This window comes from Xyrauchen texanus, chromosome 3, assembly GCF_025860055.1.
Source record: "Xyrauchen texanus isolate HMW12.3.18 chromosome 3, RBS_HiC_50CHRs, whole genome shotgun sequence".
NCBI classification, from domain to species: Eukaryota; Metazoa; Chordata; class Actinopteri; order Cypriniformes; family Catostomidae; genus Xyrauchen; species Xyrauchen texanus.
Genome location: NC_068278.1, coordinates 9,926,598 through 9,948,786, shown reverse-complemented (window position 1 = coordinate 9,948,786; position 22,189 = coordinate 9,926,598). Strand labels below are relative to the sequence as shown.

At 39.2% G+C, this 22,189-nt stretch overlaps 1 protein-coding gene across 1 annotated transcript; it reads right to left on the bottom strand.

Annotated features, from left to right (window-relative positions):
* Positions 1-906: 906 nt before the first annotated feature.
* Positions 907-17,774, bottom strand: LOC127629349 (transcription initiation factor TFIID subunit 6-like). The gene is made up of 15 exons (XM_052106495.1): positions 17,609-17,774; positions 15,792-15,955; positions 12,268-12,354; positions 11,993-12,146; positions 11,311-11,367; positions 10,764-10,883; positions 10,545-10,660; positions 10,046-10,123; positions 5,971-6,072; positions 5,587-5,769; positions 4,879-4,953; positions 4,562-4,687; positions 4,212-4,385; positions 3,904-4,095; positions 907-1,719 (listed from the first exon to the last, which is right to left on the bottom strand). Exons 2-15 carry the CDS (start codon positions 15,945-15,947, stop codon positions 1,429-1,431), a joined length of 1,911 nt encoding a protein of 636 aa, XP_051962455.1. The 5' UTR covers positions 15,948-15,955; positions 17,609-17,774; the 3' UTR covers positions 907-1,428.
* Between the last annotated feature and the right edge of the window lie 4,415 nt (positions 17,775-22,189).

Sequence of the window (22,189 nt, the reverse complement as noted above, 5' to 3'; positions counted from 1 at the left end):
GGCGGAGGACAAGTCGCAGTTGCCTCTGTTTCTGAGACCATCAATCCTCGCATCTTATCATGTGGCTCATTGTGCATGACACCACAGACACTCACAGCATGTGGAGGCTCATGCAACCCCCCTGCAATCCACACACAATTTACCACGTGCCCCATTGAGAGCAAGAACCACTAATCGTGACCACGAGGAGGTTACCCCATGTGACTCTACCCTCCCTAGCAACCGGGCCAATTTGGTTGCTTAGGAGACCTGGCTGGAGTCACTCAGCACACCCTAGATTCGAAATCGTGACTCCAGGGGTTGTAGTCAGTGTCAATAATCCCTGAGCTACCCAGGCCCGAGAAGAATCTATTGCAAAAAATATATATATTTTTGTGGTAATCAACATTATGCCACAAATGCTGTCAATTGAGCTTAATTTGTATTGAACCCAGAAAATTCCTTTAAATATTGATCTGTTTCTCACACACACCTATCAAATCTCTTAAGAAGACATGGATTAAACCACTAGTCAAATGGATTACTTTTATGCTGCATGTGCTTTATGGAGCTCCAAAGTTCTGTTCACATTCACTTGCATTGTATGGACTGGCAAAGATTAAATATTCTTCTAAAAATATTTGTTTGCTTCTGCAGTAGAAAAAAGGTCTTGCACATCTGGGATGGGATGAGGGTGAGTAAATGATGAGAGAATTTTCATTTTTGGCTGAACTATTCCTTTTACATCATTAAAACATGTGGAATTTGAAAACAAAATCCACTATAGTAGCTTTCTGTATCGGAAATATGGCAAACTTTCATAAGGGAACCACAAAATGACAACCACATTTAAAAAGTATCTTTATTACAGAAGATAAAAATTAACATGAAATAGTAAATCAATTACATTTTTGTTAAACCCTATAAATGCCCAGTTATCTGTCAACAAGCCCACATACTGTATGTGCATAATTATACATGTGTATATTAGACAGGGATGGAGGCATAACACCCAGTCTTTTTCTTTTCTATCCACAAAATCCAGATTAATCACTCCAGTCCTCTTTAGCACCTATTATAAATACAAGAATAACTTCCTTATATTTATTATTGAAAGATCGCTAAAGCCCTGTGCTCGAACACAGAACCTACAAGTCCTGACATTTCTTTACACACACTAACAGCAATATTTTATCACTAGCCACAATCAACTTCCATCCTGTCATTTTCTGCAAAGTTGCGATGTGTGTGTATGGTAGCCACTGTTAGATCTTCTGTCCTTGCAGCCACATTGGCAACTTTGTGTGTGTGCATGTATATACTGAATGCAGATATATTTATGTGTATACATGATTGAGTGTTAATGTTGGAAAGTATACATTGTATATACAGTGTCAATTCATGTGTATGATAATTAATTTCTGTATAAAGTGTGTGTGTGTCAGTGTGTCAGTGTGGCGATTGTAAGCTTGTGGTCAATGATTCGGAGCGTTCCAGCTTCACAGTAGACTCCATGCTGATGGGTGAGGTAGAGGAGGGGAGAACGCCTGAGCTCTTGCTCTCCAGTGAGGAAGAGCATGAAGGTAAAGACACCACAATGTATTTCTGCATAGGACGTGATCCGCCCACAGCTCCTGTGTTTCCAGACTCCAGTTTGACTAGTGGCTGTAATGAGGTGGGAGTGCTGGGGACTGTACTAGTGATGGGAGATCCAGACTGGGAAGAACTGAGAGTGATAACCTGGAGGGAGAAAGTACATCCACAATAATGACACATTACAGATTTGAGATTAAAATGACTCAAGTCCCAAACAGACACTTGTTATGAAGGCTGCAATTAATGATTATTTTGATAATCGATTAATCTGCAATATTTATTTGATTAATTGGATTATATAATATATATATATATATATGTCCTGTATTTTATTTACATTTATTTGTAAAAAAAATATATATATTGTATCCAAAAAAATATAAATATTACAATACATGTAAATGTAGTATATATATAAATCCTGTTCATCATTAGTTTGGAAGCAGCAGGACAATTTAAACCACTCAATTACAAATTAAAGTAAAGAAAAACAAAAACATAATTCAAGGGTTAACTTCATGCTGTTACGTCTTCATAAGTATAAAGGACTCTGTACAGTAACTGTTCTCCTAAAATATTTTTCCCTGTATTATATGTAGGATTTAAATTATGGTTACCTTGTGCGACCCTTCATCCACATGCGTTGTATTTTGGCTTTGCTCTATGCAACACATCATTTAAATGCATTATTTAAACGAATTCAAACCGACTGAAAACTGTTCACAAGACTCTAGAATGTGAGGTAAAGTTCCGGAAAATCTCAAAGCTGATAGGCTTTCTCGACAACGCGTCATGCGAATTTCTCGCTCGAGTTGAAAAATGTACTCACGCGAATGAAGCGTTTTCGCGCCATTCGCTTCATTCGCGCTGCCCACCGTGAATTTGCATCTATTCGCGTCTTTGCATTGACTTTGTATGTAATCGCGCCACGCAAAACACTCGATTCACGTTGTATGTGAACGAACCAAATACATTTCATAGTATTCTATTCCAGGCACATCTAGTTATGGGTTTAATATTGTTATACGCAGACACAGTAGCGACTTGTACTGCTCTGCAAAGCCAAAACGCAGTAATTACGTCAGTATTTCAGTTTTTCTCTCAATACGAGCATAGTCAGATAATAGTCTAAGATACCCGCTTTCGGTCATAACTCAATTTTGACAAAAAAAATGTACATCTATTATTGATGAACGTATAGAACATTTAGATTAGATTAGATTAGATTAGATTAGATTCAACTTTATTGTCATTGTGCAGAGTACAAGTACAAAGACAATGAAATGCAGTTAGCGTCCAACCAGAAGTGCAAAAAAGCAGAAAAGTGCAATGTGATAATCAAGTATAGACAGGTGGTGCATAGGCAGGTACAGAAATATATTGCAGTGTTATAGTGCAGAATAAATATGGCTATGTAATATGAGCAGTGTATGAACAACATGTACATGTGCAATGTAGTAGCAGTGACATTTGAAATAGTAGCAGAATAATGTAGATATATGCAGTGTATTAGCAGAATATATAGTAAGAAAACAGTAAATATGGATAATCTGTATGAACCATATAGATATGTACAGCTATGTGCAGTGCGGTAACATTTAAACATCATTAAAGTAATATATAAATATATAACTGCCAAATATATTGCTGTTATATAAAAATTAAAATTGTAGTTTTTGATATATCAGCCTGGGTTATTAATTGGCCTCTATTAGGCATTTCCAATTTATCTGCATTAGTCCATAATTGCCCCCATTTAGTTACTAGTGATAATTGAAGTTGTTTAGAATGCACTTTGTGTTTTAAAGAATGTGAGTGAATTCTGAGTAAATAGTTTGTAAAATAAACATTCAATTTGAAAATGTTTATATTTCTTTATATTTTATTTATATATCGGCCAAAACCCATATTGGTCGGAAACTTCTAAAGATCAAGAAATGGCATAAATAATGAAAATGTGAGCTAAATACTAGGGCTGCACAATTATTTGAATAAATAATCAAGATTACAGCTACCACAACAAACTTATCCTGAAATGTAACAATTAAAGCAGTCCATGTTGGTCTACTCATGTTGCGTCAAAATCCAATTACAGTTTTGAGTAACAGCTTTGTTTTTTATGCTGCTATGAGGGCCAAAGTGAAGTTGACCATTTTGCATTCAGTTGATCCACCCAAAATAAGTACTTTAGTGTAAATTCTATTCAACGAATTGAATCGCAATTACAATAGCATGGGAAATAATCCTCGAAATGATTTTTGTCATAATCGTGCAGCTCTACTAAATACAACAACATAACTATCAATGGATCACGTCAAGCTCCTTTACCTGTTGTGTGGAGGCAGTCCCCGCACTTGTTGCCATGACAATATACTTGGTTGCTGGAGGTGATGGCTGGGTGGGTGTTCCAGGGCGAGTGGACATGAGGGTGAGAGAACTGGGCACTTTAATGATGCTGGGTGTGCGGGAACCGCTGGATGCTGCCAAGCCACTTTGAGACATTGACAGAGTTGGACGTGGCTGCAGAGAGAGACACTTGAGTGATCATTGCAAAACAAATGACTTCATCAATCAGGTAAACTTTCAGCTCATGATTCAAATCAGCTCTACGGATGACGTTTAACAAATGTACACACCTGTGTGATGGTGAGTGTTGTTCTGTTGACCGTTTGGGCCTGGAAGGCGGCCTGTGCACGGGCCTTCACCACATGTGAACACAGCATGGGACCCAGATAACCGTAATCTGTTTTATATTGATCCACCACATCTGGGACCGGTCTAGTTTTTGCAATAACACTGGCACAGTGTTTCTAAACACAGAACGAGACCGAGACATAGAAAGAAAGAGAAATATAGGGATAAAAATGTGTGTCTCTGACAGTAATGTCAATGGCTCAACACGTGAGACCATTGGCACCATCAGCTGGGTCATAGCTTTGCAATGTAATCTGTTATCAGTATAAAACGACCTAATCCTAACCCTTACCAATAACAGACTCTGAACATGATCTGCGCCGATCTTATCAATGTTCGACAGCACTGGCCCATCCATCACAGCTTTGATACGAGCTCCCTCTAATGACAGCCGCGGGATGATCAGTGTCTTTATCACCTGCATGAAAAGTAACGGACAGATTTACAGTTTACTCCCCATGTCTGACCAACACACATGAATGCTTAAAAACTGAAGACATAGAAAAAAAGTGAACAAACTGCATATGTTGCATGAGGTCAAAGCATTGCAATATTCAACGCAGTAGTTACAGTCCTAATAAAGGAGAATTTGCCATTTGCGAGACTCACATCATGGCCAAGTTCAGCAAGTCCGGCAATGCAGCCGTAACGAGTCGTCCACTGTGTCTTTTCATCCAACAATGACTAAGAGAGCAAGAGAGAGAGACTCAACAATCAAGCACTTCCTGTACTTTTGCCTATGTGCGTAACAACCAGCCATATTTCCTGTTTGCAAAAGAGGGATCAAGGGATTCTTTATTTTCCACAGAGACAAAGTCATGTCTAAGAAACATACACACTTTGTCATACAAGCCAAAACTAACTTAAGATGAACAAATTGCCTCTCTTCTTCACTTTAAAAACCCCAAAATAATGTATTACTGATGTGATGTTATAGACACTTCAGATCAAATCATATGGTTATCAAAGAGAAAATCACACGTACTGCATTTATAGCCAATATTTGGGAAATAATAACTTTGTCAAACTTAGTATATATAAATATACAAAAAAAGTGAAATAAAAAAGGTTATAATGCCACTGCTCAGTGTGTGCCACACACACTCGCTAGAGCAGAGGTGCCCAAACCTTTTCTTACAAAGGGCCAAAAGCCAAGTGCATGTCTGCACTCTTTTTAAAGCGGTTTCTGATTGTACATACAAATGGTTTAATATACTGGTAATTAACATTTTATATTTACTTAACACAGGAATTGCCAAAATAATGGCTTGCACACACAATGACTGAATATCTGAGTGCACTGTCATTCTCTACTACCTTGGTGAAGGTCTTGGTGATTCGTGACTGGATGTTATTGGTCGTGGTGCTGAAGGTCTTGCAGCTCTGAGCCATTAGACGTGCAGCAAAGTCTCGCAGAGCCCAGTGATTGTCCACATCAGGCCTCAAGCACAGCTGCTTACTGACAATACACGTCACCACTGCCGGAATCAACTCATGCAGCTATCATAACCAGACAGAGGGAAAAGAAAGAGGGTTGCTATTAAAGCGGTCCTATCATGAGAAATCAATTTAGATCGATTTATAAAGATAAAGGAACAGGGGTGATATGGACCACTTCATTGTAAGGGCAAGAGAGAAGGTGAAAAATGTTTATATATAATTGTGTAAATATTTATAATATGTAATGTGTGAATTACTTACGTATTTCTCTAAATATAGAGTCGGATTATCCATTAAAGCCTTCACCATCCTCATCAAGTATATCAACAGAGCCAGATTATTCTGAACAACATTTACACGCACCTGAGAGAGAGAGAGAGAGAGAGAGAGAGAGAGAGAGAGAGAGAAAGAACACTTACTCTTATAATGCAAATATTGTCAAGTAAAATAATTTTTATTTGATTAGTGCATTTCACAACACACACTAATTCAAAGCAGCTTTGCAGAACATTATGCTGTAATGTCTGTAATAGGGGTGACCAATATGACCAAAATATTACATCACGATATGAGTAATTTTATATCACGATACAGTAAATGTTTTCTGGAAAATCAATAAAAATGGGTATACACTCACCTAAAGGATTATTAGGAACACCTGTTCAATTTCTCATTAATGCAATTATCTAATCAACCAATCACATGGCAGTTGCTTCAATGCATTTAGGGGTGTGGTCCTGGTCAAGACAATCTCTTGAACTCCAAACTGAATGTCAGAATGGGAAAGAAAGGTGATTTAAGCAATTTTGAGCGTGGCATGGTTGTTGGTGCCAGACGGGCCGGTCTGAGTATTTCACAATCTGCTCAGTTACTGGGATTTTCACGCACAACCATTTCTAGGGTTTACAAAGAATGGTGTGAAAAGGAAAAACATCCAGTATGCGGCAGTCCTGTGGGCTGAAAATGCCTTGTTGATGCTAGAGGTCAGAGGAGAATGGGCCGACTGATTCAAGCTGATAGAAGAGCAACTTTGCCTGAAATAACCACTCGTTACAACCGAGGTATGCAGCAAAGCATTTGTGAAGCCACAACACGCACAACCTTGAGGCGGATGGGCTACAACAGCAGAAGACCCCACCGGGTACCACTCATCTCCACTACAAATAGGAAAAAGAGGCTACGATTTGCAAGAGCTCACCAAAATTGAACAGTTGAAGATTGGAAAAATGTTGCCTGGTCTGATGAGTCTCGATTTCTGTTGAGACATTCAGATGGTAGAGTCAGAATTTGGCGTAAACAGAATGAGAACATGGACCCATCATGCCTTGTTACCACTGTGCAGGCTGGTGGTGGTGGTGTAATGGTGTGGGGGATGTTTTCTTGGCACACTTTAGGCCCCTTAGTGCCAACTGGGCATCGTTTAAATGCCACGGCCTACCTGAGCATTGTTTCTGACCATGTCCATCCCTTTATGGCCACCATGTACCCATCCTCTGATGGCTACTTCCAGCAGGATAATGCACCATGTCACAAAGCTCGAATCATTTCAAATTGGTTTCTTGAACATGATAATGAGTTCACTGTACTAAAATGGCCCCCACAGTCACCAGATCTCAACCCAATAGAGCATCTTTGGGATGTGGTGGAACGGGAGCTTCGTGCCCTGGATGTGCATCCCACAAATCTCCATCAACTGCAAGATGCTATCCTATCAATATGGGCCAACATTACTAAAGAATGCTTTCAGCACCTTGCTGAATCAATGCCACGTAGAATTAAGGCAGTTCTGAAGGCGAAAGGGGGTCAAACACAGTATTAGTATGGTGTTCCTAATAATCCTTTAGGTGAGTGTATATTTAAAATAACCATATTTTAATGACTATTTTTGAAACTCCAGTAAGTGAATTAAATACTTTACAAATTAAAACTACTTCCTCTTTATTTGGACCAAGACAAATGATGTCAAAATAATAAATAAATAAAAATAAACCTTACCACAATGCTAAATATATCAGTTTGCCACAAGTGTTGTTGACCATTATTATTATTATTATGAACTTAGCTCAAGAAATTTAAAATCATCTCAAAGCAATGTGACAAAGAAAATAAGTAAAAAAAACTATGAAAATAAACTCTTCTTGAAGAAAATAAATATCACTTCTTGCTAAATAAATAAATGACCGAATTGACGTGGAGTCCATCTTTTGGCTTTCATAATATTCTGCGCGCTTAATTTTGAAGTGGTGAAACAGACTGCTTGTTTTACAAGTGATTATCGTTGTGCGAACCGTAGATGTCGCACCTGTTTTAATGACAGAATTGAACTTCTCATTTTCTTGACCTGTTTGGGAGTCATCCTGTTCTGTGGAGATTTCTTTCTCCATTTGGGGTTTTCCTGGATCAAAAATGATTGAGTAGCGCGAGTGATCCCGGTCAGAGCTCTCCTGTCTCTAGGGCACACATATCGAGAGTGGTCTATCTGCGTCCTGCAAGACTACTACAAGTTACGCCCCCTCCAAATAAGCAGCGAAATCCTGAAGTCTTGGAACAGTTGGATGCCACATTCAAACAATGGTGGCGTCTCATTTGGAAGGCTGCAAGCTAGGTCCTTTGAAGACTGCGGTATACTGAGTGTCCTCCTTTAAACAACCCTAGTTTAAATGAGACGGCCTTTGTAGGACAAATGGAAACAGAACCTAACATGGTTGCTATGACAGCACGCCACTCTTTAACAAGCGGGAGCACTTTGAGTGAAAAGGGAACAAAGTCTCTTTAGAAGGGGATGTATAAGGTACATTTTAGGAGAATAATAATGATGTAAAGAGAAAAGAAAATAGATTTAACAGGTGTACTTTATTTTAATTTTATATTAATATCATTATACATATTATATACTCTGCACCCATCTACTGAGGTACTTCAACTTTGGAATTAACATAACTTGCGTTTGAACATCATATTTACGGGCAAATTGGTGTAATTTGTTTTTAGACATTTCCGTTGAAGCAAAGAATTGTGGGTTCTGAGTTCCCATAAAGGATACACCTCATGCATCCTCCAAATTCCCATGAAAGAAGGCTGCATTCGAAGTGTCCTACTCGCTTTTTTTAAACGAGACAGCCTTGATGATGTATGCGGCCGACAAATGCAACCTCCGTAGGACACAGCCTTCCAAACGAGACACAGCCATTGTGTTTGCTGTTTTTATTTGAAGTCCAGCAGCAAACCTACACCTATCCATAACTCTAAACCATAACCAGAAATAATACGTGTAATGGGCGTGTCCTGAAGTGGGTGTTCCTTGTAGTCTTGCGGGACGCAGACAGATACACATGCAAATATAGGAAAGCCTGCTGCACTTCGGAGCATTTGAATGTCAGATGAGAAGAATATTTAGAACTTTTAAAGTGCCAAACGCACGATGAAGGTCATTAAATTTGCTTGGGCGGCCGCAGATACATTTTCAATACCGAAAAATCCGTCCATGTTTCTTCAATAATCTCAGTATCACGTGAAGCCCCGCCCACTGACAGATAAGCCAACGCTGTGTATATGGCTATTTACATATCGCGACATACATGATATAGCAAAATCTCTATCGGTTGACACTTTATATCGTCGCCATGATGTATATCGTCATATCGCCCATCCCTAGTCTGTAATATCTCAAATGTCTTAAGAGTCCTCACTGAGCAGTTCATTTAAAAACATCACTGAAAATCATGCCCCAGTGAACAGGCAAAAGGCAACTGTGGCAAGGAACCCAAAACTCCATCAGATGTTAGTTAATGGAGAAAAATAACCTTGGGGGAAACCAGGCTCACCCGGTTGAGGTGAGCCATTGTTAAGATTCAGAGCCTGAGATATATGACGGAACAGTGTAAACCATGTATGCTATCCAAAATTGAGAGCTCAGTTGCGTTAGAGCGCCACCTCCATTTCAGATCTGTATATTGATATGGAAGGTGATAGATACAAATTTGCTTGCTTGCTTCCATCTAGTGGAAATAAATAAGACTTCTGCAGGGAGATAGAGCAAACAGAACCAGAATTACAGGCTCATAATGTTTGGGGGGGGGGGTTCTGTAAAATGTAACATTTCATACAATTCGTCCACTGTATGCATGTATGGTGAGCTTTAAATGCTAAGTGTCTTAGATGCAGTATTCTTTTTATTTGGCTAATAGTTGACACAACCAGGTATATCATTTGGATGAAAAAATCCATACAATAAATGACTGCACCACAAATATTAGTACAAAACCAACTAGGATAAAATGCAAAAAAGTGTGCCATTTGTGTTTATATGATATAACTCGCTGAGTAATGTACTCACACCCTCAGAAATGAAGGTGCTGAACCTCGGGAGCATCTGGTACAGTCCTGGGTCTGTGGCTATGCTCTGCAGTGCCTCCTGGTGACACAATTATACACACATACAGTATTTACACATACACATCACAGTGAAAAATAGGAATTGATTAGCCTAAAGCAAGCTCAATTATAAACACTCAAAATAAGGGTTCAACTCTGACACTTGTCAACTTCCAAATTTGCCCTATGGCAAGTAAATATCACTTTCCAGTTAGTGGCAAAATGATGGTTGAAACCACAACGTACCAATGATAATCTGACCACAACTTGTTTTATCTACTGATAGAAAAGTTTTACAAATGAGAAGTTTAGATTAGAAACCAAAAAGGTTTTACTTTACGGATGTAACTCATGAATTTCATATGGTGACACAATCCTGCCCTTAAGCCACTTAAACGCAACTATGAGGAACAAAATCACAATGGGATTCACAACACACACACACACACACACATACATACCGTTCTTTTGGCTTCACAGGAGCCCACACAGGCTTCGGTGATCTCTTTATAGTACAGCTGCTGCTCAACGGAGAGCTCATGTGTGCTACGTGGCTTCATCCGGAACTTCTCCTTTGCTGAAACACCATGAGAGTGAAATGTGAGTGAAGTTACAAAATCAACAGCATAATATGAATTAGAAAGTCAAAATCAACTTTTAACATCAACTAATTTACTGACCTTTGACTTCTGCAGAGGTTGCACCCTGACCCTTGGACTGGATAGAGCCTTCCTCTTCCTGTCCAGGTTTGACAGCTTTGAGGGGCTCTGTGGATTCTGCCTTCTGCTGCTCTTTAGGGGCTGAATGAGAAAAAGAAAGACCATGTTTAAATTAAGAATGGGAAGTTTAATGCATTAATGGAGAATGGAGACTTCAACCGCAAGTGGTGAGCCAGGTGTGGGAAGGATATGGGCAAACCTCTTTGCATTGCCCAAAAACACTCACTGCCATCTGAACCAGTGTCAAAATTTCAGCAAATAAAAATGATATCTGTACCTAATAATGCATTGGCAATGTACACTTAAGTTTATATAGCCAATCATGCTTGATATGAATTGCCTCTGCCCTTTTGATCCTATTATTAAAAAAGTCCACTGGAAAACTGCAGAAGATTTTGCCCAACTTTTAATTACATGCCATTCTAAACACACCTAGCTTTTCCCTGTCCATGGAGGAAGAGGTTAGATAAATACACAGGTGAACAAATGGACAGTAAAACTATTTTACCGGGCGGTGGGTTCTCTGGTATTGCAGGCTGGACACCATCAATACTTAACCAGTGAGCTGAAAGACAAAGAAATGACAAGCTAGTTTCCATGTTGATGATATGATGGAACCATACGGCTTAAAATTTTTTGTCATTAACACGTTAAGGCCTGAACAAACATGCAGCGACTTCCAGTGACCTCTGGCGATAGATGTGGGTGTGGCAGGCGACGCCACAAAGTTGAGAAACAATTACGTTTATGCAAATGAAGAGCAACTTTTGGCAGCGTCAAACAATAGGAGAAGACGTGTCAGTAGAGCTCACGTCACCCGCCTCCTAGTCAAGTGCAGGCAGGCTGGATATAATAAAAATAATGCTGTCGGCAGTCTGAGTGAGTTTGATGTGTAGATTTCATACATTGATAGATTGTTCATAATTAGATGAATGATTTAATGCACTGAACACTAGTTTATATAACAACAATCTCCACTGCAGAATCTTCTATCACTATCATTAGAGTGATATCTTAGTTTTACTGGCAATCTGTGATAACATTTTCAAAAGTTATGGCCAGACGTGAAGTCCACCAATAAGGTTAGAGCGACAGCAGTCGCTGCATGTGTGTATGGGGATTTAATGGGTCAGTCACTAAAAACTGCCTCTAAATTGCAATATTTGATTCATGTGATACTGATTATCCACCTTTGAGCGATACATCAAGAGGGACTCGTGGGAGGGGTGTGTTGATGATGTCACTGAGATCCACTTCCTTTTCTTCATAGAAGTGCAACTCTCTACCGCCTCCACTTGCGAAGCGAAACGGAATAAACTCTTGAGACTGGAAGCCATACAGCGGCTAAAGGAGACAGATACACACAGTTCAAGAAAACTACGGAAAAGGAAAAGAAGCTGTACTGTATGTTGTGTGTGTGAGTTAGAGGCTGGAGGACAGGAAACCAACATTTCAGTTTTCTCACCTCAACGTTCTTTAGTTTAAGTGCGTTGTCGATGTCACTAGTAGTAAGTTTGCGCCTCTTCCCATGGTGCATAAACTTCAGAGCGTCCTATAAGAGATGTGACATGAACACAAACAAAACCATCAGCTTTTTGGAGAAGCATAACACATCACTGCAATTGCACATTTGAGAGGTTCAATAAAAGATACATTCTTTTGTTAGTGTAAGTGGGCCGTTCCCACTGAGCACAATTTTTTTCTATGTAAACAGGTGTTAGATGGATCTTTGGCCATTGTTTTTTTTTGCCGTTTTTTTTTTCAGCATCTTGTGCAGTAACAGCACATTTATTTTGGATGCCATGTAGTTAAAAAGAATTTTAACAAGTCCCTGTGAAGCGCCTTGATGTGCGCAGTTCAGATTGGTGTTTTGATGTATTTTCTTCTGAAACAGGAAGTGGGGCGGAACATGTCAAACTACTTGTCCCATTTAAAAAAATAGCCAATAGGCTTTAGTTTACAACCACACACACAAACCCCTTTCCACCTTCCAGTGCCAGAGCTGCTGGTCCGCTGGAGCAAAACTTGCGTGTCGAGTGTCAAATAATACGGAAGCAGATTATGTAAATAACATAAATCTGCACCCTGCTGAAGAACACACTGTCCATGGGACACTCGTGCACTTGCTGCAGCTAGATTGTAACATGATGGCTCTCAACCTATTGAATCATAATATATGTGTCACTGTGCATTTCTTATCGTGAAGAAAATTGGCAATACGCAGTTTTATAAATAAGAGAGAGTTCGTTTTTTGTGATTTAAGATGGAATGAAGTGAACAATAATGTGAGAGAGGGTAGTCTTCGCCCCATTATACACTGCAACAAAATACAGTATTCATTGTTTTCCAGTATAAATATTTAAAACTCCTTTGTAAAATTGTACATTTACTTTAGCAGCTATACTGCAGAAGAAAATTATTTTATCTGAGAATGTTGAATATAATATTGAAAATACAAATATTTTAAAATATCAAAAAATCCTTAAAACAAGATGCATTTACTTGAGAAGCAGCATATAAGATATTTAGACTTGCTTTTAGGGAATAGATCTTGAAAATAATATATTTTGTATTTACTGCACTCTCAAAGTGAAAAATCCACTTATATTTACGATACATCCTCTTAAAGCAAGTCTAAGTATCTTATATGTTGCTTCTCAAGTAAATGTATCTTGTTTTAAGGATTTTTAGACCATTTTAAATGGAAAACGACAAAAACACTTGATAACAGTAGGATTGTTCTTTGCAGTGAAATTCTTTACTGAATTAAATGTAATAAAACGTTTTTTTCCCCCTTTAATTCAGTGAACGTCATTTAGAGGTAACTTTAAAAGATGATTTTCACTTCACGTTACTGTCACTCAACCAAATACACAAGTGCAACAGTGGGTGAAAGTCTTGTGTGCCGTTCCAAGCAACATAGAAGTCATGACAGTGACGAGACATATACCAATTTACAATAATCATCAGATTTACACAACACAATTTACATATCTAATATACACATTATTACACACAACACAATATACAAATAATAATATACAATGTACAGTACACAATACACACAATATAGAATACACAATATACAATAAAAATTTAAATTCAGGCTGTCGGTTGATAGTCAGTTGCCAATGTTTTATTAAGAGATGTATAAAATGTGAGTCCAGTCTGAGGCTAATAAAGTGTGATGCTGATATATGTATCGTGAGCGATCAAGAGGTCAAAAGTCTTATTGCTTGAGGGATGAAGCTGTCGTAAAGTAGGCTGGTGTGGATCCTGATGCTGTGATATTGCCTGCTTGATCGTAGCAGTGAGAGCAGCCAATGGCTCGGGTGGCTGGAGTCTCTAATGATCCTCAGAGCTTTTTCACACACCCCCTGTTATAGATGTCCTGGAGGGAGGAAAGCTCACCACCAATGATGTGTCTGGCTGTTCGCTACACTCTTTGCAAGGCTTTGCGGTTGTGGGCGTTGCTGTTGACGTACCAGGCGGTGATGCAGCCAGTCAGGATGCTCTCTACAGTGCTGGTGTAGAACCGTGTGAGGATCTGGTGGTTCATTCCAAACGTCCTCAGCTGTCTCATGAAAAGGAGGCGCTGGTGAGCCTTCTTCACAACGGCCTCAGTGTGGACGGACCATGTGATGTGGACACCGAGGAACTTGAAGCTGCTGACCCTCTCCACCGGTGCTCCATTGATGGTGATGGGGGCTGTGTTCTCTGTCTTTCCTCCACTACAAGTTCCTTCGTCTTACTGACATTGAGGGAGAGGTTGTACTCCTGACACCAGCGTGTCATAGTGTTTCATCAGTGTCAGTGATCAGACCTACCACCATCGTATCATCAGCGAACTTGATGTTGGCATTGGAGCTGTGTGTTGCCACGCAGTCATTTGTGTACAGGGAATACAGGAGTGGGCTGAAAACACAGCCCTGAAAGGCTCCAGTGTTGAGGGACTGTGATGGGGAGATGTTGCTGTCAATTCTAACCACCTGGCATCTGCTTGACAGGAAGTCCAGGATCCAGCTGCACAGCAAGCTGTTCAAGCCCCTAGCCAGATGTTTCACATCAAGCTTGGAGGGCACTATGGTGTTGAATGCTGATCTGTAGTCCACAAACAGCATTCTCACATAAGTGTTCCTTTTTTCCAAGTGGGAAAGAGCAGTGTGTATTGTAACTGCAATGGCATCATCAGTGGAGCGGTTGCTTCTATAAGCTGTAGTGGGTCCAGTGAGGCAGGCAGCACAGAGCAGATGTGGACTCGGATAAGCTTTTAAAAGCACTTGCTGATGATGGGAGTTAGGGCAACCGGACGCCAGTCATTTAAGCAAGTTGTCTTTGAATGTATTGGTATGGGCATAATGGTGGATGTCTTAAGGCTTATAGGTACCACAGACAGGGAGAGGGAGAGATTGAAAATGTCAGTTAAAACACCCACTAGTTGATCCACGCATGCTCGGAGAGCACGGCCCGGAATGCTGTCTGGACCCACAGCTTTGCAAATATTCACCCGTATGAGAGATCGGGTTACATCCGCAACAGAGACAGTAAGTGAACTAACTTAATCTTTATTGAGTAATTTACTAAAGTGCATACATACTTTATTGTTAGTAAGCACGTTTAATACAACATTTAAGTTTGGGCACATGCTGAATAGTCGGTTAAGAGCAAATGTATAATCGCTGAATAATCGTTTTAATGATTGTTCGATTAATCGATAATCAATATAACCAATGAATGATTCATGGGTGTGCTGTCTGATGCTGAGACAAGGTAAGACACTAACTGTGCTTTAAGCATTTTACGAACATACTCAACCACCATTATAAGAGCCTTACTTTCTGCAACTACACTTAATCTGTATCTGGAACACAAACCTGAGAACCAAACCAAAGAGGTGATGGTACTGATCACATATGATGTAATGAATGTATTGTAATTTGTGTTCAGCTATGGTTTGGTATGTCGGGTTTTTCTTGGTGTGGTTCATACCTGCGTAATCTCTTTGATCCTGTAGCTGACCTCTTCACTGAGGGCCAGACAGCTGTCCTCCTGCAGAGATCCCACACCCACTGACTCCGCCACTGCCTTCATGGATTCAGTGGGCAGGATCACTGAACACAGCTTCTGTCTGCGCTCCTCTGCCATGTCTCACTCTGCAACAAAAGAGATGTCGGACTCAAATTTATGAATCGGTTTCATATAATACAATCATGTAATGCAAAATGTTTCTTCAAGCGGTCAAGACTACTTTAATTTGAATATATACACTCACATATTAACACCTCATTACTTATAAGTGAGTAATCATACTTTTATTTCAACATCTTTTGCTGAATCATTTTTCATGTACTTAATCAATATTTTAAAATGTATGACACCAGGTGAGTTGTGCATGTGTTCACAAAGGTTATATTAGCAGAAACTGGAATTGAAATAAGTCTTAACCCTTGTGCGTCAATTTACAAAAGTTACACAGTGGTCCTTAGAGGACTAGGATAAGTGCTGATCATTACTATCAAATAGTCATTCATTTTCAAGATTTGAACCCTTCAAATGTCAGTTTGTTTACACAATGACAATGTTGTTTTTTTACACACACACACACACACACACACACACACACATTTCTCAACACACACATACAAAACACACTCTGACATCCATACCAACATGCCCACACAATTTAAAAAAATGCATCCTTTATTCAACTGGCCAGCAATGCTCTATAATACAGCAAACAGAAAATAGGAAAAAAGCATGTATTTGCTCCATAGGCTAAACATGAGAAAAATGGTGTCATCTCATAAAAAATATGACAAAATGAAATTTTGAAGCCAGGGCTCCGGAGTGAAATCATATTCATGATTGTATGCTTTAATGGCACTGGGATCAATCATTGCAATATTATTTAAATATTTAATGAGTTTTAATGGAGACATTTTGTCCTGAAGGTCCTGAGTGTCACTATTTTGTGTATTATAGGTGTATTATAGGAACTGAGGTTGAAATATCAAAGTTCCCCCCAATATTCACCTTTGGCAAAAATGGATGCTGTTGCATTAAGAGTGTCAAAATGATGGAAAAAACTAAAATGACACAAGGGTTAAGTCAGCACAAGGGTTAAGTCAGCTCCCTAGTCAACAAATCCTAAAGGATTGTATACAGAATTCCTATCATAAGTTGGAAGCATTCCTAAAAACTAGATATCCAAACGAAATTTAAATAAGATTTGTATATTCTTATTTTATCCTCGCAGTCCTATTGGATATCGTGCCATTTTTATCAAAACACAGCTTGTATCAAATAATGTTGACAGTTCGCAGGTGGTGCTGTAAGAGTTATAAAATCCTGATCGATTTTCTTTGAATTATGTTAATTAACATTAATGTCTTACAGGAGCAAGTGCTCTAAAGATTTAGTTGGAGTCCCATAAAACAATTCCCAGTATGATCCCTGTACACATTCATTCGGCACTGTCGTGAATAGAGTTAAGCAGCATCCTACTCTCCAATGTCCATCAATGGTCTGCCAAACATTATTATGCTCCAGGAAACATTCCCACAAAACTGTTTACTTCTTTCAAAGCAGTTGGTGTGTTTTCACGCACAGACACTAATAAAGTAAATATTCACTCAAGTATATATTCTCTTGCTGAAATAGTACGCTCTCGAAAAGATGTAAAACAAATTTGCATGTGTGTTAAAATGCATTGAAAGTATTGCTTAAATACGACGGTATTCTTTCCATAGATGTTTTCCTGCAATAAAATGACAAAAAAGCAGAACTGAACTGCAGGTCGCTCTTACCTTTTAAAAAGATGATCCTGCTATTGTAGGTCGATTAAATGAATAAATATATTATTGATGAAAGCTGGTTTTGAGTTTGTGAAGCTACGTGTTTGTTTTCCAACTGTATTTGTTTTATTATTTATTCTTAATATGTGCTGTCCAGCTCCGAACCATTTTTCCGAAAATCCGCCATTGTGAATTTGCTGTAAGGTCCTGATTGTGTCAACTACACTCCCTGACACATTAATCACAAACACACATTAAGAAAAAAAACGTGATTTTTCAGTTAGTGGCTTCTAAATCCTCTTATGATAAATAAAAAAACTAAACATAAACTTCAATTAATATTTCAAGCAAAATACGAAAATCTTCAGGTTTGATTATTATGCATCTTTCATGACTGCATCGATTCATTGTTCATCCACTAAGCAGCCTGCTGAAGGTTCCCGCTATCACCAAACACGCCTGCGTCCCAATTCGCACACTGTCCGCCCTAAATAGTATCCGAGATTAGAATGCAGCTGTTCGGGTTGTAGTCCAAAACAAGTTTTTTTTTTAAGTAAGTTGCTTCAATGCTTCTTCAAAATTCACGTTTGGGGTATGTGTAATTTATTTTGTAAAACAAAACGTCATCATATCTTAAAGGGATAGTTCAGCCAAAAAAAGCATTATTCTCAGCATTATTCATCCTTACGCCATCCCGGATGTGTGACTTTCTTTCTTCAGCAGAACACAACCAAAGATTTTTAGAAGAATATTTCAGCTCTGTAGGTCCATACAATACAAGTGAATGGTGACTAGATGTTTGAAGCTCCAAAAAGCACATAAAGGCAGCATAAAAGCAGCAATTTTTTTTAAAAGTTTTGTTTTAGTGATAGTTTTAGTCTTTTGATGAAAATGTCCTTTAAAATGTGTTAATATTTCGTCATTTCATAATCATTATTTTTAGTCAGTTTTACGCTGACAAAAATTACATAATTTTAGTCAATGTTCATGATGACGTGCAAAATGGACAAAAAAGTGTGCAAAACTGTAACAGACCAAACTTTAATCAAATATTCAAAGATTTACAAAATAAATATTATAAACATTTTCTAATTTAAAGATACCAAACATATACATACCTTCTCCTTGTTTTGATAAACCTGAGCTTCTTAAATGATAATGAATAGACTATTAGCTACTTTTATTAGCTACTTTTTAGAATTTAGCCTACTGTATTATGAATTCTTCATGCTTTAGAGACTTTAGAGACTACATTTTCTGTGAAAGGATATTACATTGCGTGTAGCGTGTTTCTTACGGAAACGGCATTTTCACAACGCAAGTTACTCATATTCTGACTAGCACGTAATTTTGTTTATGTTCACCTGTTCATTCACTTCACTGTGCAGATGTAAGTTGTTATATTACATATCAATGTTGTGGATAAAGTGATTAAATTATAATATGTTTTTTATATATATTTTTTTAATGTACAGTAATTTCAAATCAGATGATTCCAACACGCTCCAAAACAATTGGGACAGTCGAGTGTTTACCACTGTGAAATAACTCAATTTCTTCTAATAACACTTTAAGCATTTAGGCACTGAAGACACACGTTTGTTAAGTTTAAAAATTGGAATTTCCCCCCATTCATCCAAAACTGTATTGGGTCTTCATTGCCATATTGTGTGCTTCATAATGTGCCACACATTCTCAATTAGAGACAGGTCAGGACTGCAGGCAGGCCAATCTAGAACCCGCATTATACGGCATGTATGTGGAATTTAAGTTGTCCTGCTTAAAAATCTCGGGACGTTCCTGGAAAACATGGTGTTGGATGGCAGTATATGCTGCTCCATAATTTGTACATATCTGTCTGCATTCATGGTGTTCTCATGGATGTGCGAGTTACCCATGATATGAGCACTAACACACCCCTGGCCCATACAGACACTGGCTTTTGGACCTAATGCTAATAACAGCTTTAACGGTCCTTTTCCTCTTTTGCCCGGAGATCACGACAGCTGTGGGTTTTTTTTTTCAAAAACTATTTGAAATGTGGACTCATCTGACCAAAAAACACAGTTCCACTGTTCTACTTTCCATCTAAGATGAGAGCGAGCCCAGAGAAGTCGGCAGCGCTTCTGGACAGTGTTGATGTATGGCTTCTCCTTTACATAGTAAAGTCTTAACTTGCATCGGTGGCTGCAGCGGCGAGTGGTGTTGACTAACAAAGGTTTACTAAAGTAATCTCAAGCCCATGTTCATGATATATATTACAGATGTCTTTCGGATGAGCCGTTAAACCAAGGTCCTGACTCTCTGTGGTCATAAAAATCCCAGGGCACATCTCGTATAGAGTGGTGGTGTAACCCCAGTGTCCTGGCCAAAATTTCCTCATAGGCCCTTATCTATCATGGGCAGGGCTGGACTTGTAATCTGGCATACTGGGCATTTTCACAGTGGGCCCACTTTTGGGCCGATTAGGGGCGGATTTTGCATCGGGAGAACTGAGCGGGCCGGTGGGTCGTCCACGAAACGTGCCGAATGGGCTCAAATGAGCCGCCGCGTTATGCAGAACAGCGCCGTGATAAGCAGATAAAGGACAGCGAAGATCCCCCCACTCAACAACTTTCAGATCACCATCAACACCCCCCGCCCGATAAGATTTTGGCCAGTTGCAATGTAAAATCCCAGGCCGATTTCTCTTCCCAGTCCAGCCCAGATCATGGCCCCCTAATAATCTCCATCCCTGAATTGGCTACATCACTCTACTCTCCTCTTCACCAGTGGCTGGTGTGTGATGGGCGTTCTGGCACACTATGGCTGCCGTTGCATCATCCAGGTGGATGCTGCACACTGGTGGTGGTTGAGGAGATTCCCCCTATACTATGTGAAGAGTGCCTAGAAAAGCGTTATATGAAAAAGACAGTGATGTTTGGTTTTCGTCTTGCCCTTTACGCACAGAGATTTCACCAGATTGCTTGAATCTTTAAAAGTATATTGTGCACTGTAGAGGATGAAATGCCCAAAATCCTTCCAATTTGTCTTTGGAGAACACTGTTCTCAAAGTGCTGGATTATCAAGTGGTTCGTTGTGCATGACACCGCAGAGATTCACAGGATGTAGAGGCTCATGCTATTCTCTGCTATCCACGCACAACTTACCAGATGCCCCATTGAGAGCGAGAACCACTGATCGCGACCACGAGGAGGTTACCCCATGTGACTTTACCCTTCCTAGCAACCAGGTGAATTTGATTGCTCAGGAGACCTGGCTGGATTCACTCAGCACACCCTGGATTCGAACTCATGACTCCAGGGGTGGTAGTGAAAATCTCCCATCTCTAACTCTCCTAATTCAGGTTAAGTCACTTAAATGGGTATTTCAAATAAATCCAAAAAATTCCCCCACTCTGACGACTGACTGGGGTCCAGTGAAACATTAAGCCTCGTGGCCCCGGAGCACCTTAATACAGCCCTGTTACTCACACTCTATTCCTTCCCGACTGGCTTTCAGTCTGTATGTTCCTTGGTGACAGCAAATCCTGATGCTTTGCTATGTTTTGGAACTATTTTCTTTTTCAGAAATGGAATACACAAACTAAGGGATTTAACTATATGGCTCAATCACAGCCTTGCTGATATTTGGAAAACAACAGTGCTCTTGCTTATGTGATATTGCTCAATTTAATTACTTTTAATTCCCCTGGAGACTTTTGAAGGGACCACTTCTTCAACTCTCCTCAAAGGTGATGGTAAAAATAGGGTTTCCTTTGCTAGACATGGTGAAATGGGCCCTGCAAAAATGCACTACCGGCCATATATTTGGGACAATGTGTAGTTTTTAACAACATAAATGACCCATCTTCAAATTATGGGGTCTCAGCATGCTTGGTTGACAATTAAATGTTTATAATTGGTTAGTTCAGTAAATGCTGTTAATTTTCATCTTTCTACCACTATTGTGTCTCCTTCACTTGTATAAATGATTGCCTTTCAAGTGACCTTACAGTGTTGTGGTCCTGTCTGGCTGGATATTGTGTTGGCTGCCATCTTGAGGGTAAGAAAGAAATCCACATCATAAGTGTACTTCTTCGTATAGAACATGTAAGATTTAACATGTTATAGACAAAAAAGACCGGGGAAAGGTGGTGAATCAGAGCTGAGTATTCAAAGAGTGAAAAATTCTAAATGGGAAAACCAAACCCACCAAGCACCATACATACAATAACATGCCCCTGGACGGTCTAGCAGATGTACTGTACTTTTTTGACAATTATACTATATTTTGAGATAAATTATGAATATAATATGATGATATAATAATATAATTCATGGTTGAAATGAGATTGAATTCATGTCGTTGAAACAGCCTGAAAAAGACATCTTCTCAACTTTCACTTTTCAACCTTATATCAACGTTGTTGAGACGTCAGGCAAAGACGTCTTTTCAACTAATTTTTGCTGGGTGGAAAAAGAAGAAACCACCTGATTTCCAAACATTTGATGAAGTGGGAGGGGCTGTTTACAGTCTCTTTAATTATTGCCTGACTTTCCACATCACAACGCCTATTAAACCTTGATTACGAGGCTAATTCACTAATTGACC